Genomic DNA, 14,986 nt, shown 5'->3' with positions numbered 1-14,986 from the left:
AATTATTCAACCATCACCTCATAAATATATAATTTTGAAGTGTTAATTAGGTTTATGGTTTGTTTTTATTACTCATCATTTCTCATTCTACCCAGAATCAGTAATTTAGAAGCTAACTAAAGCTTCTCCATTTGAGATACCTAATAATTATAACTAACATTTATTTATCACTTTACTTACATTATTTCATTTCTCACAATAGCACTTTTAGATAACCTTATTTTTTATATTATTATTATATTATTATAACTGTTTTAAAGAAGAGGAAAGTTAGAGACACATAGCTACAGTCTGACCTGCAATTAAAAGACCTGGTCTTCTAGATTTCAAGTCCAACAATGTATCTGCTATGCTATATTTCCAGGATTAACCTAGTAGCTAGCACATAATAGACACTTCATAAATGCTTGTTGATTGAATAATTAATTGTCTAGATATTCCATAAATGGGAATCATTGCCCAAAGGAAAAAATTCCTCCAACCTATGTTTACTTCTGGAAAATTAAGAAGACTGATTGATTAATCAAAATCTATCAAGGAGTAATGTTTTCTTTGCCAGTATTAAGTAAAAATTATTCTATTTTTTATTTTGTTAGATATAAAAATGTGATGTAAAAATAAAGTGACTATCTTTCCCCAATCTAGTGAAAAAATCTCACATTAACAAATGTACTTATTTTTCTATTCAAAGATTTCTTTTAAAAATGCATTTCCTATTTTAAAATATTTTTCTTGATTTCATAGAAATGTTTTTGTTGGCTATGTTATATATGACATTATATAAGACAATACCCAAACTCCAGTTTCACTTCTAATACATTCCAATGGGCTTTTCTTCCTGTTTGAAAATGGCATGATCCCTGCCTCTTAATTTCATCTTAATTTTTGCCATTATCCAGGAGCATATGACAAAAGCTCTAACTTAAAATGAAATCTCCAAATGCTCCAGGTTTAGGTGATTCTATGCTTTTGTAATAAAAATATCTTTATGAAAACAGCACCAAACCACAAGCTCAGTAATAAAAGCATAGAGTATTATGTTGGAAACAGCAGGAAATTTTCAGAGGGGTGGTTGCTTAAAGGCAAAAGGACCTGAAAATGATCTCAGAGAAACTTAGCTACTTTGAGGTCTCAAAGGGAGACCTTCTGCTTGGTTCATGGTTTCTGAATATGTGACTAGAAATGTATACATGTATGTAAGAAACATGGAAATGATAGTACTATTCTGAGGGGGAAAATATGTTTCCTGGGGAGCCTTGTTGTGGCTGGAATATAACACTCTTTCACTCATTTTGCCCCTTTGAATACACTCACAGATGACGTAGTTTACTAAGTTATTTAGGATGTTTTTATGGAGCTTAATTTTCCTCATTCTCAATATAATTCATATAAGTCTTCTTTGTGGCTTTTTAATAGATTCCAAATAAAGTTCTGTGTTGATAAATGTGGTATTTCTTGATTACAGTATGTTTTATAGAAGGAGGACTATAAGAAGACAAATGTAATTATTTTTTAAAATTTAATTCTCAATAAATTTGAACCTAATCTAGTCATTTCTAACAAAGAGAGAGTCCAGAAGTAACAGGGTAAAAAAATCGTTTGTATTGGAGTACCTTAACTTTTGTGAAAACATGAAAAACCCAGGGTCTCATCGTTTAAGTTCTACTTGGAAGATTTATCATGGTAGGGAGATCATATAGGCAACATATGAAAACTTTATGATTTTGTCAGTCTGAGGATTACATAGACATTTTATTTCGTGTTAGGGGATTAAAGACAGAGATCAAAGTAATTTAGCTAGCTTTGCAGAGTGGTAAGTATAAGCAGAGAGATTTGAATTCAGGTCTTCTTCATTCAAGGCCCATAACTTTACTTATTATACTATCCAGTTTTTACACTAATAATTAATATAGGAACTAAGTACTGGACTTGTAGTTTTGTTTGTTGTTTTTTTTTTTTTTTTTGGGGGGGGGAGGTGTAGAAAAGTCCTAGATAAAAAAAAATGCATTTAATCATTGCAAGTTAGCATCTTCTCTGCAACTTATACTTAGTCTTTGATGCTACAAAGTAGATAGTTGCCAAAAACACTCCAAAATTAATTTCCTTGCCCAGGGTTATATAATCAGTGATGTAATCCATGATGTGGGATTTGGCATCAAATAATGGCAAGCACCAAAAGTTGGAGTTTGGTCATGTGAAAAATTCACAATGGCCAGTCTCTTTGGTAAAAAGTAAGTTATTTAGAGGGATGGGTTACAGACAAAATGGAGGGAAACAATAAATACCAGAAAAGGTAAATATGAAATAGAGTAGAAGAGCATATAAGACAACTTCCTCAGTGGAACTCATAATTACCCTATGAGATTGGGAATGCCCTTAGCTGTCAGGCTGAACCATGAAAGAAACTTAGCACCCTAAAAGAGTTAGCTGTAAGGAGAAGTAGGATTGTGAAGTTAGGGGAGATACCACATGGCATGGGAGAATGGGAAGGGGAAAAACTTCAATTCTAATTCTAACTTAAGGGCTAAGATGCAAAAGGATTTAGCAAAGAACCAGGAACAAGAAGATACCTTTATAGGAAAAATTAAGAGAGACTAGAGCTTCATGTTATTTATTTGTTAATTTTATGGTTTACAAGTAGGTTTGAGGGATGGTCTATTCAGTATTGTCTCAGGAACCTGGTTATCACAACCAACAGATTATCTGTTTGACAGTCAGCAATGTTTGTAAAACTATATACTACAGTATTCCTAAGGCTAGGAAACTTTAGAATCATTGACAAACAGATTGTTAGAACCGCACTCCTAAGGTCTGGGGACCTCAAGATTAGTGCTATATTTCTCCTAGAAGCTGCATCCAAATAATCAGAATGTGTCAAAAACAGGATTTAAACTCAGGACTTCCTGGTTTCAGGAACAGATCTCTATCCACTAAACCCTGATGATCCTCTATAATTAAACTATCAGACTCATTAATAATAATATAGTTTTCTCTATGTCCAACTGATATCACTAATGTCCAATTTTAATTCAGCAGATCTCAAAGCAAAATTAGTAAATAGTTATCTGTATGTTAAAAAATGAATTGTCAAAGAACACTTTTATATTTTCTATCACTGATTTTTTTTTGCCCTTTAAGTAAAGGAAATTGTCACCTTGCAAAGTAAATTTTTTTAAAATCCTATTTCTCATGAGAGTTTCTTTATTAATTGAGCATCAAAAGAAGCACTTTCATTCCAGATTGTATTTGGCATTGAAAAGGTGAACTTTTATACATGCCTTTGCTTTTTGTCATCATTATAAATTCAAGCAAAGACTTTGAAATATTAGCATTTTTTATTGCTTTAATTAATAGAAATCATCATATAATGACCCTTCCAATTAAAAACTACTTTTACTGCTTGCCATCCTTACTTAATGGTTATGTGGTCTTGTTGTGCCACAGTTCCCTTTTATTGTCCTTACTCAGTTTTCCTAAATTGTTCTGCCTCAGTTTCCCTAAATTGTCCTGCCTCGGTTTCCCTAATTGGTTCTGCCTCAGTTTCCCCAATTGTTCTGCTTCAATTCCCTTAGTTGCAAACCCCCCCCTTAAGACTGATATAACTCAGGGCTATTTACTCTAAAGTTATAAATTGTCAGTGTATAAATTCAAGATAAAGGAGAGTCCAGATTTCCTGGCTCTAAGCTGGACACTTCTTTAACTCCCAGTTTGTTGGAATTTATGGTCCTATCCCCTAACCTGTCAGAACCAGATTGATGGTTCCTGCCTGAAGATTCCCACCCACCAGAGTTTGGACTCCACCCCTCTGCCTTTGTTTAGCTACTGTGTATAAATATGTCATGGAGAACTCACATTTGCTGCTGGATGCTTTGGACATCAGCATGCCCCCAGCACAATCTCTCCCTCTCAGAAATCCAAATAAAATATTAAAAACTCTCTAATCTCTATCTTGCCTCAGTTTCTCTGGCATTACAGTCTCTACTAGTAATTGCATATCTTTTCTAAGATTCTTCGGTATTTTAAATGGTACATGGTTTCATTAGTATGCCAATCTCAACCTCTCTGTGTTTTAGTATGTTCTCTCTGAGTCACTATGGCCAAATAGTATCACCAGCTGTCCCTTCTCCTAAATCAGGTGACAGACACACAGGTGGTTTTCAGGCCTGGCTTAGTAGAACCTGCTAATACTTGGGTTCTGTGAAAATATTCTTCTAGAACCAATAGTTACCTTCCCATTATGAATAGGAAGCAGAGAAGGGATCTGTACAGCATCACAGCAGTAAAGACACCCAGATACTATAGTAGATAATACAATAGCTTGGAGTCAGAAAGACCTGGGTTTCAAATGCTAATTTACTCTACTAATTACCATCATAATTTACTGAGCTCTAGTCTTTCCTTTTCCCCAACTGGGTGCCAGTCCCGGGAAATGTCTATTAATACCTTTGTTTTAAAGATCACAAATTTAGGACTGGAAGGATTCTAAAGTCATCTTACTCTATTAAGATACAAAGAAGTCATTTCCAGTCTGATCTTTCATGTATCTTTTCTTCCCTTGTGAACTATGGGCTTCATGTGGCTGTTTCCATGATCTAACATCTCTGTCTTTTCACTTCTACCCTTTCTTGCCAATTTCTTATATCAAACCCTTAGCAAGCTAATGTAATGCTCAAAGAGTTTTATTTGACTAGAAGATGGTGACAATGAAACTAGCTTTAGAGTTTGCCCTAATACAGAAGCACACAGAAGAAAAAAATCTTGCATTGACATAGACTATAATTCAAATTCTAGGATATTAATTTCCTAAATGAGCATCCAGGAAGAATTATGGATAAATCTCAACCCAAAGCCATCAACGCCATTGAAAAAAATGTGAAAAATACATATCTTCTGCCCTCTCTATTAAAGTTTAAGGTCCTTAAAAACAAATATTATGTGTTATTTAGTTCTATATCCCCTATTGGACCTAACATTGTGACTTGTACATAGTCACTCAATAAATGTTCATTGAATGAACAAATCAATCTTATTGATCTTGAGACAAAAGCTCATTTCCTGGAAAAGAGACAAAACATGTTGATTATATACATGTTCTCTGTCATTTCATTAAAAGTGAGCTACTAGATATCACAGAGAAAAGTTATATTCTCTAAAAGGGCATATGATTTCACAACAATATCCATGTAGTTCCTTCACCCTTATAGGAAATATCAAAAATGTAAATATTGCCAGTCAGTGCAATTTCTAATGCATTGTTCTATATGAAGAGGTGTATACTAACCAGAAGGGTATATCTGTTAGTCATACTACATCATGTTATATCAGTTATCCAGAAAAGGAAATATGCATACCTGTTTTTAATAATAAATGTCCTTAGAGAAAGCTAACAGATCAAGCTCTTCATTCTGTACTGTGGTCAGATTCCTTGTATAATTAATAGGAGTCTGGCCAGACACGAGACCAGAGAATCTGGCATATATTATGAATTTTTTAATGCAGAAATGCCAAGAAAACCAAAAGGCAAGCTGGTCCCTCAGTTTCCTTCATTATCAATTGCATGTGAAGAAACAAGTTTCATGGGCACCATTTACTTTTCAAATTAACCAGTGGTAAGAGCAAAGAACTTTTCTTATTTCCTTTTTTTCGGGATTAATCAAGAGCATTTATTTAGCAGAGAGCTATACACTACACAGTGCTTCCCTTGTTGACAAGTTTCCATGTTGCCAGCAATTAGCATTGGTTTCCTGGGTAACCGTTCTGTACCCTACTGAGAGAAACCTTTTCTTGACAGGAGCATTCTGTCTGAAAATGTTTTGTTTTCCTTGTTTCATAAGCTTATGGTAGACTTGCTTTATTTTATTTCTTTTCACATAGTATTATTATACCTTTTCCTCCTTAAACATAGCAAAATTGTCGGCTTTTCTTTCCATCTGGTTGTATTTATTGTCATTGTACCTTGCCTCTCATCTTTAAACTACAGCCTGCAAAAAAATCAGCATAAACACCCTCTCAGGGATATGCCAAGTTTCTTTGGATTTCTTGTTCTGAATCTAATTAGTAAAATTGTGAATATTCAAGCAATCCCAGCTGGTCTTGATGATAACCTAAAGGTTACACGTTAGAGGGAAAAAAAAAAAGTTCTGTGTGTGCCCGAGATGGACTCATATACGTTGAATCATTGCATATCAGAGCTAGAAAGGATCTTAGAGATTATCTAGTCCAAATATTTTATTCTTTCATCTTATAGAGGAGTAAACTGAGGCTGGAAGAGGTGAAACAACATGTTCTCTCTGTAAGCTATTTTTGGGAGCTTACTGTAACTTTCCACTGCCACTGGACAAGTTCCAATCTGCTGTATTTATTGCCAGGGGATAGTGGGGAGCAATTTTGATAGAATTATATGGGGAGGTAACAAATGTCCGTTTGGTACTGAGGAGCTATTTTACTAGAGCTATAAGACAGTTTTAGAATAGATTGAAAATACTCACTGAAGTAGTGAAGAATGAGTCATAATGATGAAAGAATCTCACAGTTTGAAATAGTAATAAATGTCTGGGCAGTTTAGTGCCTCAGGACCTTTTCTAATGCCAGAAAGACATTGTAGAAAATATATTATGTACATTTTAGAGCATTACAGTTGAAATAAATTAAATGTCAGTAGCTGTGGATACTCTTAGTAGAGTGGTGATAAAAACAGTCCTTTAGTGAATAGATCATTATTAACATGGCAGGGAGACATAGGTCAAATGTGTTTCTATGTATTCTGTTATCAAATGACCTATACACTGTCAGATGAAGTAACTTAAATGAAGATTTGTCTCCAAAATACAGGGCAAGGAGGATGTTTTTTCATAGGAAATATTATCTTTGGAACCAAATTCCACATTTTAATGATATAATTAAAACATTGCCTTTTATAGATTGTCACTGCTTTTTTCAGATGTCAAGGAGTCCTTTTGTTGAGTAGATTTTGTCACCTACTTTTTTTGTTCACCTCTAACATTATTCAGTTGTTTCAGTAGTGTCCAATTATTCGTGATTCCATTTGGGATTTTCTTGCTGAAGATATTGGGGTCTGCCATTTCCTTCTCCAGCTCATTTTACAGATGAGGAAATTGGAGTAAATAGGATGAAGTGACTTGTCCAATATCACGCTGCTAATAGTATCTGAAGCAGAATTTGAATTTACTCAGATGAGTCTTCCTAATTCTTGACCCACCACTCTATCTACTATGCCATCCAGCTGCCTCTACTTCATAATAGTATAATAGATGGATAGACACATAGATGATAAGTAGACAGACAGACAGACAGATAGATAGATATAGATATAGATAGATATTTTGTCACTACCATTTTCCTTTGCTGTGTCACCAAGTAAAGAATTTTTCATGAATCAAAACACATAAAGTTCAAAATAAAATATCACACTTGAGGAAAGATGTAAATAAATTAGAACATAGTGAAATCAACTAGCATGTATTTAACTCATATTTCCTAGCAGGTACTAAATGCTGTGAATACAAAGGGAAAATCATGGTCCAAGCCCTTAGGGAGCTTGCATTCTAACAGAGCTCTAGAGAAGGAAGAGACCCAGAGATATTTCTTGAAAATGACATTAGGATAGAGAGGGGACTCACCACCATTCCAAAATCATTTAATCACTATCATTGTATAATTTAAAGACCATAATGGGAAAAAGGAAGTCATTCTACTTAACCCCAAAAGTTAGAATGAGGACCAATTGCTGGAGGCGTCACAGAAGCAAGTGGAGCAGTGAATGGAGTGTTGGGCATAATCAGGAAGACCTGAGTTCAAATCCAGTCTCAGATACCTACTGGCTGTATGATCCTGAGCAAATTACTTGACCTCTACCTGCCTCATTTTCCTCGATTATAAAATGGGGATGACAGTAGCAACTATTCCCCAAGGATATTGTGAGGATCAAATGAGATAATAATTCTCAAGTGCTTAACACATAGTAAGCACTATATTATATAAATATTAGCTAGTAGTAATAGTAGTAGTAGTAGTGATAGTAGTAAACAAGCTACCTATGAGTACAATAAGCTGTCCCTTATGTTAATGAGTTCTCCATTACTTTAGGCAATCAAGCAGATGATAGATGATTACCTCTGAAAATACAACATCCTGTGGATGTTGTAAAATGGTTCTTAATTGGCAATAGGTCAGCCCAAATAGCTTCTATGATCTCTCTAGCACTTGAATTCTGTAATTCTTTTGGAGAAGTTCATTGAATATTGCTTTCCAGAATTCTGGATCCTTACCCCATGACCTCTGTATGTAATTACTCATTTTGTTATTTAGTTTGTATCCTTAGAAAATAGGTCTACTAGAAAATACATCTAAACAATAGCAAAAAGAAGCAGAAATGATCATATCCTTTATCTCTTCTTTGAGGGTTCCCTCATTATCACCATCTCTGCCACCATTTAAAATTGGAGGTAGGGTATCACAGTATTTTGAATAGGAAAAGATACTGATATACACAATTTTGAGAAGATATTATATGTACCTTCCTGGACTTAATTCCTGGTTTTTTCTTTTTATTAACTGTTCATTGCTATTTATTTAAGACAGAAGAGCTGGGGAAGTTATAACAGAGAGAAAATAAAGGAATTGACTGGAGACTAAATTTGGCGTGTAGGAAACAAAAGCCCATAATTAAAACAAACAAAAAAGCTCTTTAAATTGTCAGATTTCCAGTGTTTGGGTTTTATGAATCTCTTTACCCTGAGTTTATTTTGTATATTTGTCATTACTCTTTCCTGAACTTTAACTGAACCCTAACTAAAAGCCTAAGTCCCTCTAGCCATTATCTAAGGATATCAATTCCAGAGTAGTTCTCCTATTTATAAACTCCATTAGGATGAGGCTCTCTCTCCTTTTTTTCAGTGAACTTACTGTTTTTATCGCAGTAACTGAGCTTTCTCTGTCACAAAATATCTATCCCAAGGAAACCCCAGAATCAACTTTACTTGCTAAAACTCCCTAAAAATTGTTTGGTTTTATTTTTATTTACTCTGATTAAAATTTTATTTTTTGTGACTTCCTCACAACAATATTATACACTTTTCCTGTCCCCAGATTGACTAAAGGAACTATATCAGCGTGAGTGATGAGACTTAGCTGTTAACCAGTGTTGTATGATTAAAGTGGATCACAGATCCAAAGTCTGGCAAATCTTCTGTGAATACACAAAACATCTGTGTGATTTTGTGGAGAGATTCTTCCATTGGTGGCTTAGAGAGTTACTGAAGCATGCAGAGAGTGAGTGACTTGCCTATGGCTACACAGCTTTTAAACATGAAAGGTGACCTCAGGCTCAGCACTCTATTCTACACTATGCCTAATCAATCATATTCAAGAGACTTTTCACCAGCTTGGCAGAGAGGTGATGAATTTTTGAACTGTAACTCCTAAAAATCATTTCTAAGCTATAAAATGGACAAGCTCTGCAATTGTGAAATTCTCATTTCAAAAATCTTAGTGCTATCTATGACTTAAGTATCAATATTTAAACTATATACATACATATAATACTATATTATACAGGCTATATAATGCCATTTTATATAATAAATTTATACCCTTAATGTAATTAAAAGGAGAGAGTTTCTTTGGGCAGTACCCTCCAAATATAGGAATAAAATAATTGCGATATATCCAAAACACCAATGATAAAGCATATCCCACTCAACAACTGAATATTGTACTTTCTAATAAGTATCAAATAAGTTGAATAGATGCATTGCATGGATGAAGTTGACCAAGATTCCACTTTAGTTCCATGGTAGGGATCACTGCTAGACAAACATAAAGTGATCACTAAATCAAAATCAAGGTGCACTCTTTTGATAAATTAAAACAGCTACGTACCTGTCTCAAATAAATTACAGATTTTTCTGGTTATCTAACTTGATGTTTGGGAACAAGTGATTTACCATAAATACATAAACATTCTACCGGAAGTGAATACATTTTCTCAAGAAGATTATGTTGTTTCAAAGATAAGAATGTTGTTCAATTGTGTTTAATCCTTTGTGACCCTGTGGACCATATTAAAACAATGCTACACAAGGGGATTTGTGGCAAAAAAAAATATTGAAATAGTTTACCATTTCTTTCTATAGTACATTATGAAAGAAACCACTGATCTCAAATAAGTGGCTATTTACTTCTGGTCTTCCATTTCATTTAACCCTTGGGTTGATTTCATTTTTTCATTTGCTTTGGCAATTGATAAAAGGGGGGAATTAAGAAATTTCTCCGGGGAGAAATGATATAAAATGGCTCTTGATAATAAGATGAGAAACACCAAGCTCTTTTTTGTATAGTTGAAGGGAGAAAGGAATTATGAAGTTCATTGAGTCATTCAATCAGGCAGCAAGTCTTTGAGATGGGAAATGGAAAAAGAAAGAATTTCCTTATACTTCTATCCTAATCCCCTCCCCACTCTCCTATCTCCAACATATCTCCTAAATGTAAAGTTTTGGGGAGGCTATTATTGTTTTTGTAAATGAACCTAAAATTTCATTTCATTTCATTTCATTTGGGGGCATTACATATTATCTAGGCTATGAGACATAGAAATATTTAGCTATCTCTGACTTTACTTTTGGGGACTGCTACTGGTTGTATTTACTTTTGTAACCCTCAAAAAAAGAAGTACAGACATTTAAAAATCCAAAACAATGCCTCTACCACTTTGTGACTATAATGGAACTAGTCCTGTGATTTTGTTGGTACAGAGAATTCCTAATAGGAAAACTCCCTTTTTCAATGCATATTGCTTGGCACCTTCTCTGTATATGATAATCTGTTGTTTTTTGCATGTAAATTTGGGATAATGAATCTAGGAGAAAGTTAGCCCTTCAGCTTCAATTAAAATTTTATTAGGAAGCAACATCTTTTTCAAGTGATTGATATATATATATACACATACATACATATGTATAGGTGGGTAGACAGATAGACAATTAGAGAGATATTGATATATGTGTGTATGTATATATGAATTGATAACATTATTTCTTTGAGTTTATGTCTCTATTCTGCCATTTAACAGTCTAATCCTAGCAGTAGATTAGATTTTTAGATTTGTTTTCTTTATCAAAAATTGAGGAGTTTGGACTAGATCACTTACAGGGCTTTGCCCATGTTGATGACATTTTTTCCATTCATCATTTTTAAAAGAATGTGTGGATAAGAAATGACATGAAAATGGAGCTTTCATCAGCTTCTTTGGCAGAGCTTTGAACATAATAGCTTTTTAATAAATATTTGGCGAATGAATGAAACCATGTGAAATCATCATGTTGTGGCCATGATTAGTTAGTGGAAGATTAAAGGTTGAAATCTTATTCAAGTGTTTTATACACTACATTTAGGTTCATAAACATTTTTCTATTCTGCCCTGATGATAATGATAGTGACTTTAAGGTGTGCAATGCTCTATCCTTATTTGATGTTCACACCCCCATGAAGCTATATGCTGTTACTATCCTCATTTCTAGATGAGGTAGCTAAATCTACAAGGGACTTGAATCCCGTTATTCCTGACTACATATACCACACTGTGAACCACTGTTTCCCCCAGTCTTTAAGAACCTATTATCTTTTACAATAGTAGATTAGATGGCATTTGATTTATATAATCATTGATAAAAACTTAAAAGAAATGAATCAATCTTATCCTTGTAGAACAGGTTATAAAAGACATCCTAACTCTCCTTTGGGGAGAGAAGTGGGAAACCATGGTTATGGGATGTTTATATTGTTAAATGTTATCACTCTACTTGTCAGTTTTGCTTAATTGTTTTTCATTGTTGCAAGGAAGAATTCAGTGGGATTTGACATAAGGGAAAATGACTATAAGTATACAAAATAAAATGCATCATTAACATTTGAAAAAAAAAAACAGGTTAGACAACTTCAATCCTATTCCTGTACATTCATACCCAATTGACTATGAATGAACATGAAACACAGAATTAAATTTCTCCGAGCATGTGATGTTGGAATTTTCCTTAATTCTTCCCTCTCCTTTGTCTCTCCTTTGCAATCAGTCATGAGGTCTTGTTAATTCTATCCCCGTAATTGAGCTTGCCTCCATATAGCCACCAAAGGAGTTCAGGCTTTTATCATCTCTTATTTTGGCAATTACAATAACCTTCCAATTGTTATATCAATCTTTAGTCTCTCCTTCTCCAGTCCATCCTTCACACAGTTACAAAGATGATATATAGTTACAAAGAAGTTCCAGTGATTCTTGCCTTTGTAAAAGCACAAACTCTTCTGATTGGCTCAAAGACCAGTCCATCTTTCCACCTTTTAATGAAAATGATTTTTGCACCCTACTCTGTATATACTCTATGATCGAAGAAAACTGCTTTGTTCACTGTTTTCTCATAATCAACACTTTCATCCATTTTAAATTCCCATGATCTCATCTGTCCATAGGCTTTCATTTATGTATTGAATATCCTCTTTCTTCAACTCTCCCTAATAGAATCTTATCTTCTTCAAAGAACAACTTTTACCTCCTACAAGAAATCTAGCCTGATTCCACCTCCACCCCATTTGCTAGTATCTTCTCCCTAGAAATTACTTTGCATATATTTTGTGCTCATTGTTCTATGTACATGTTGTTTCTGAGCTCTTTTAGGGCAAATACTGTTTAATCTTTATATTTGTATATTCTTTATGTCCCTACACCAAGCACAGTACTTAGCATATCATAATCTCTTAATAAATACTTGTCAGTTGGAAACTTTACCTTTTTCCTTCAAGCTTTGACTTTGGAGTACAGTATACATTTCTTGATTTTCAAATTAATTACATTAATAATGTAATAAAATAAATGGCCAGAATTCAGTATAATGAATTGAAACTCAACTTAGTTTAAATATACTTACTTTTTGATCAGTACCTTAAAAGTGTCCATCCAAATTATGCAATAACTATTTAAAATTATGGTGATAAAGAATTGCTTAAATTGAGGTTAAGTATCAGGCAAATATGAAAAGGTCAAAACATTTTACCTTCTTTTAAAATCTACTGGAGCAAATATATGTCATATGAACATACATACTTACATGTAATATGTATGAATATATTTGCTTACCTACAATATGCAATTGATTATGAATTTTAAAATGTCATATGATTTTCCTCTTTTTAGGTGTCTAGGCCTACTCATGTAGAATATTAGGAAGTGTGATCTCATTTCCAAAAGCTTTAAATTAGAAATTAAGATTTAAAGTTATTTTTTATTCCTCTTCTTAGTTCTGTATTTAACATGAATAGATAACATTAGTCCACATTAAAATAAAATTACAGCACAGCACATGATTTAAAATCTTACCCAGGATCAAATCCCAGCTTTGCCAATTATTTATTCTCTTACCTTTGACAAGCCACTAACTGTTCCTGGGCCTCAGTTTCCTGATCTGCAAAGTAGTGGTAATAACAGTTTGCCAACAATTTTCTCAAAGTATTTTTTTAAGGAAAATACTTTACAAATGTGAGGAAGTCCTGCTATGAACATCCTTCTCATGTGTCTAGGGTGTTTTTTTTTTCTAGCCAGGCTTTCCATAGGTTTATTTTTTCATCCTTTAGCACTTTTACTTCAAGAATCCCTCCCTCATGTCTTTCTCTTATGACATACCAGTAAACCTAGATTCATGAAGGCCTATTAACTATATCAGACAACACAAACTTTGGAAAGTCCTATAAAACTCTCATTCTTGGGTACTTTTCCTTCAAGAAAATTTCATTCAAGTCTTCTTCCTGTTATGTAAAGGTAAGCCTGATTTCATCAAGGCTCAAAACCTATTTTAGAAGAACAGATACTCTGGAAACATCTACCCTTATTCCATCTACTTAGGAGAGGAGCTGTGTGTAGAGTTTAACTATGGTTTGTCCTTATAAGTTGAAGATAAGTGGTTATTATGTACTTACCATGTTTCATTTTCTATTGTAGTTATTTGCATGTATGCATTTTTTAAATTTTTTTACTGAGGTATATATTCAATAATGTCAGGATTAGGATCAAGGTCTTTGTCATCCCCCTAGTGCCCTACCACAATATTTTCTGTACATAGTAGGCAACAAATAATTATTTGTTAAATTGAATTGAACTTTCAATCAAATAAAATTAGTAAGTCTTGACGTTACTAACATCATTTTATATTTTCCTGGCTTACTGTTCTTTGTATCTTTTTTATTTGCCTACACACAGAGTTTTAATTATTTTTTAGAATAGTTCTTTTAAACAATCTCCTTTTTTAAACATATTTTTGTTGAAGTTGGAGAAGGCAAGTTTAGAAAACCATTTTTGGTGATATTTCCCCTTTCTCCATCAATTTTTCATTGCATTGATAATCCTCTCTGCTTCTCCTTTTGCCACTGTTTATTACAGAGGAAGTATCTGCAAGAATAGTCCAAGTAGTAACTGCGGAAGCTGTTGCAGTCCTCAAAGGTGAACAAGAGAAAGAAGCCCAGCATAAAGATCAACCTGCAGGACTCCCTCTAGGTAAATCCAGGAGCTTGCCAGGGTTATTTGTACTTCCTTTCTCTATTTGGTCCTCAATCTGTATCACTTCTGCTTCATAGGAGTAGTTAAGGTTTCTATGACATGCTAGCCTTTAGTCCATTTTTTAGAAGCAGGAAGTTCTGACTATCCTTAATACCCTTTGGAGGAGGTAGGTTTTGAGTTTCTACCCTAATTAGTTCTCTCAGTTCTTTCATCAATGGAGAACTAGGTCAATTAGAACTATAGTTCAATCAAGAAAGAGCCATGTTATAACTGAATATCTTTAACCATAAAGAAAGAATCTTTCTTCCCCCTTTTTCTTATTTCCAACTGAATATCAAGTACTGGTTTCATAACTTCTATGATACGTCTCCTCCATCTTTTGCTCTTATTTCAACTGCTATGATCTCCAATGTAGGCCCTTATTAT

At 33.8% G+C, this 14,986-nt stretch overlaps 1 protein-coding gene across 24 annotated transcripts in view; it reads left to right on the top strand.

Moving 5' to 3' along the window:
* The window catches only part of MAP2 (microtubule associated protein 2), a 350,338-nt gene that overhangs the window by 273,435 nt on the left and 61,917 nt on the right, over positions 1 to 14,986 (top strand). For 20 of the 24 annotated variants that reach the window (XM_051983642.1, XM_051983661.1, XM_051983640.1 and 17 more), the window contains one exon: positions 14,444 to 14,557. The exons of the other annotated variants lie outside the window; for them this stretch is intronic. In XM_051983642.1, the coding sequence (XP_051839602.1) occupies positions 14,444 to 14,557 (114 nt within the window). The remainder of the gene's footprint in view (positions 1 to 14,443; positions 14,558 to 14,986) is intronic. 24 annotated transcript variants of the gene reach the window in all.

Source organism: Antechinus flavipes, chromosome 3 (genome assembly GCF_016432865.1).
Source record: "Antechinus flavipes isolate AdamAnt ecotype Samford, QLD, Australia chromosome 3, AdamAnt_v2, whole genome shotgun sequence".
Taxonomy (NCBI): domain Eukaryota; kingdom Metazoa; phylum Chordata; class Mammalia; order Dasyuromorphia; family Dasyuridae; genus Antechinus; species Antechinus flavipes.
Note: the sequence above shows the minus strand (reverse complement) of the source record. Positions and strands in the feature narration are given on the sequence as shown.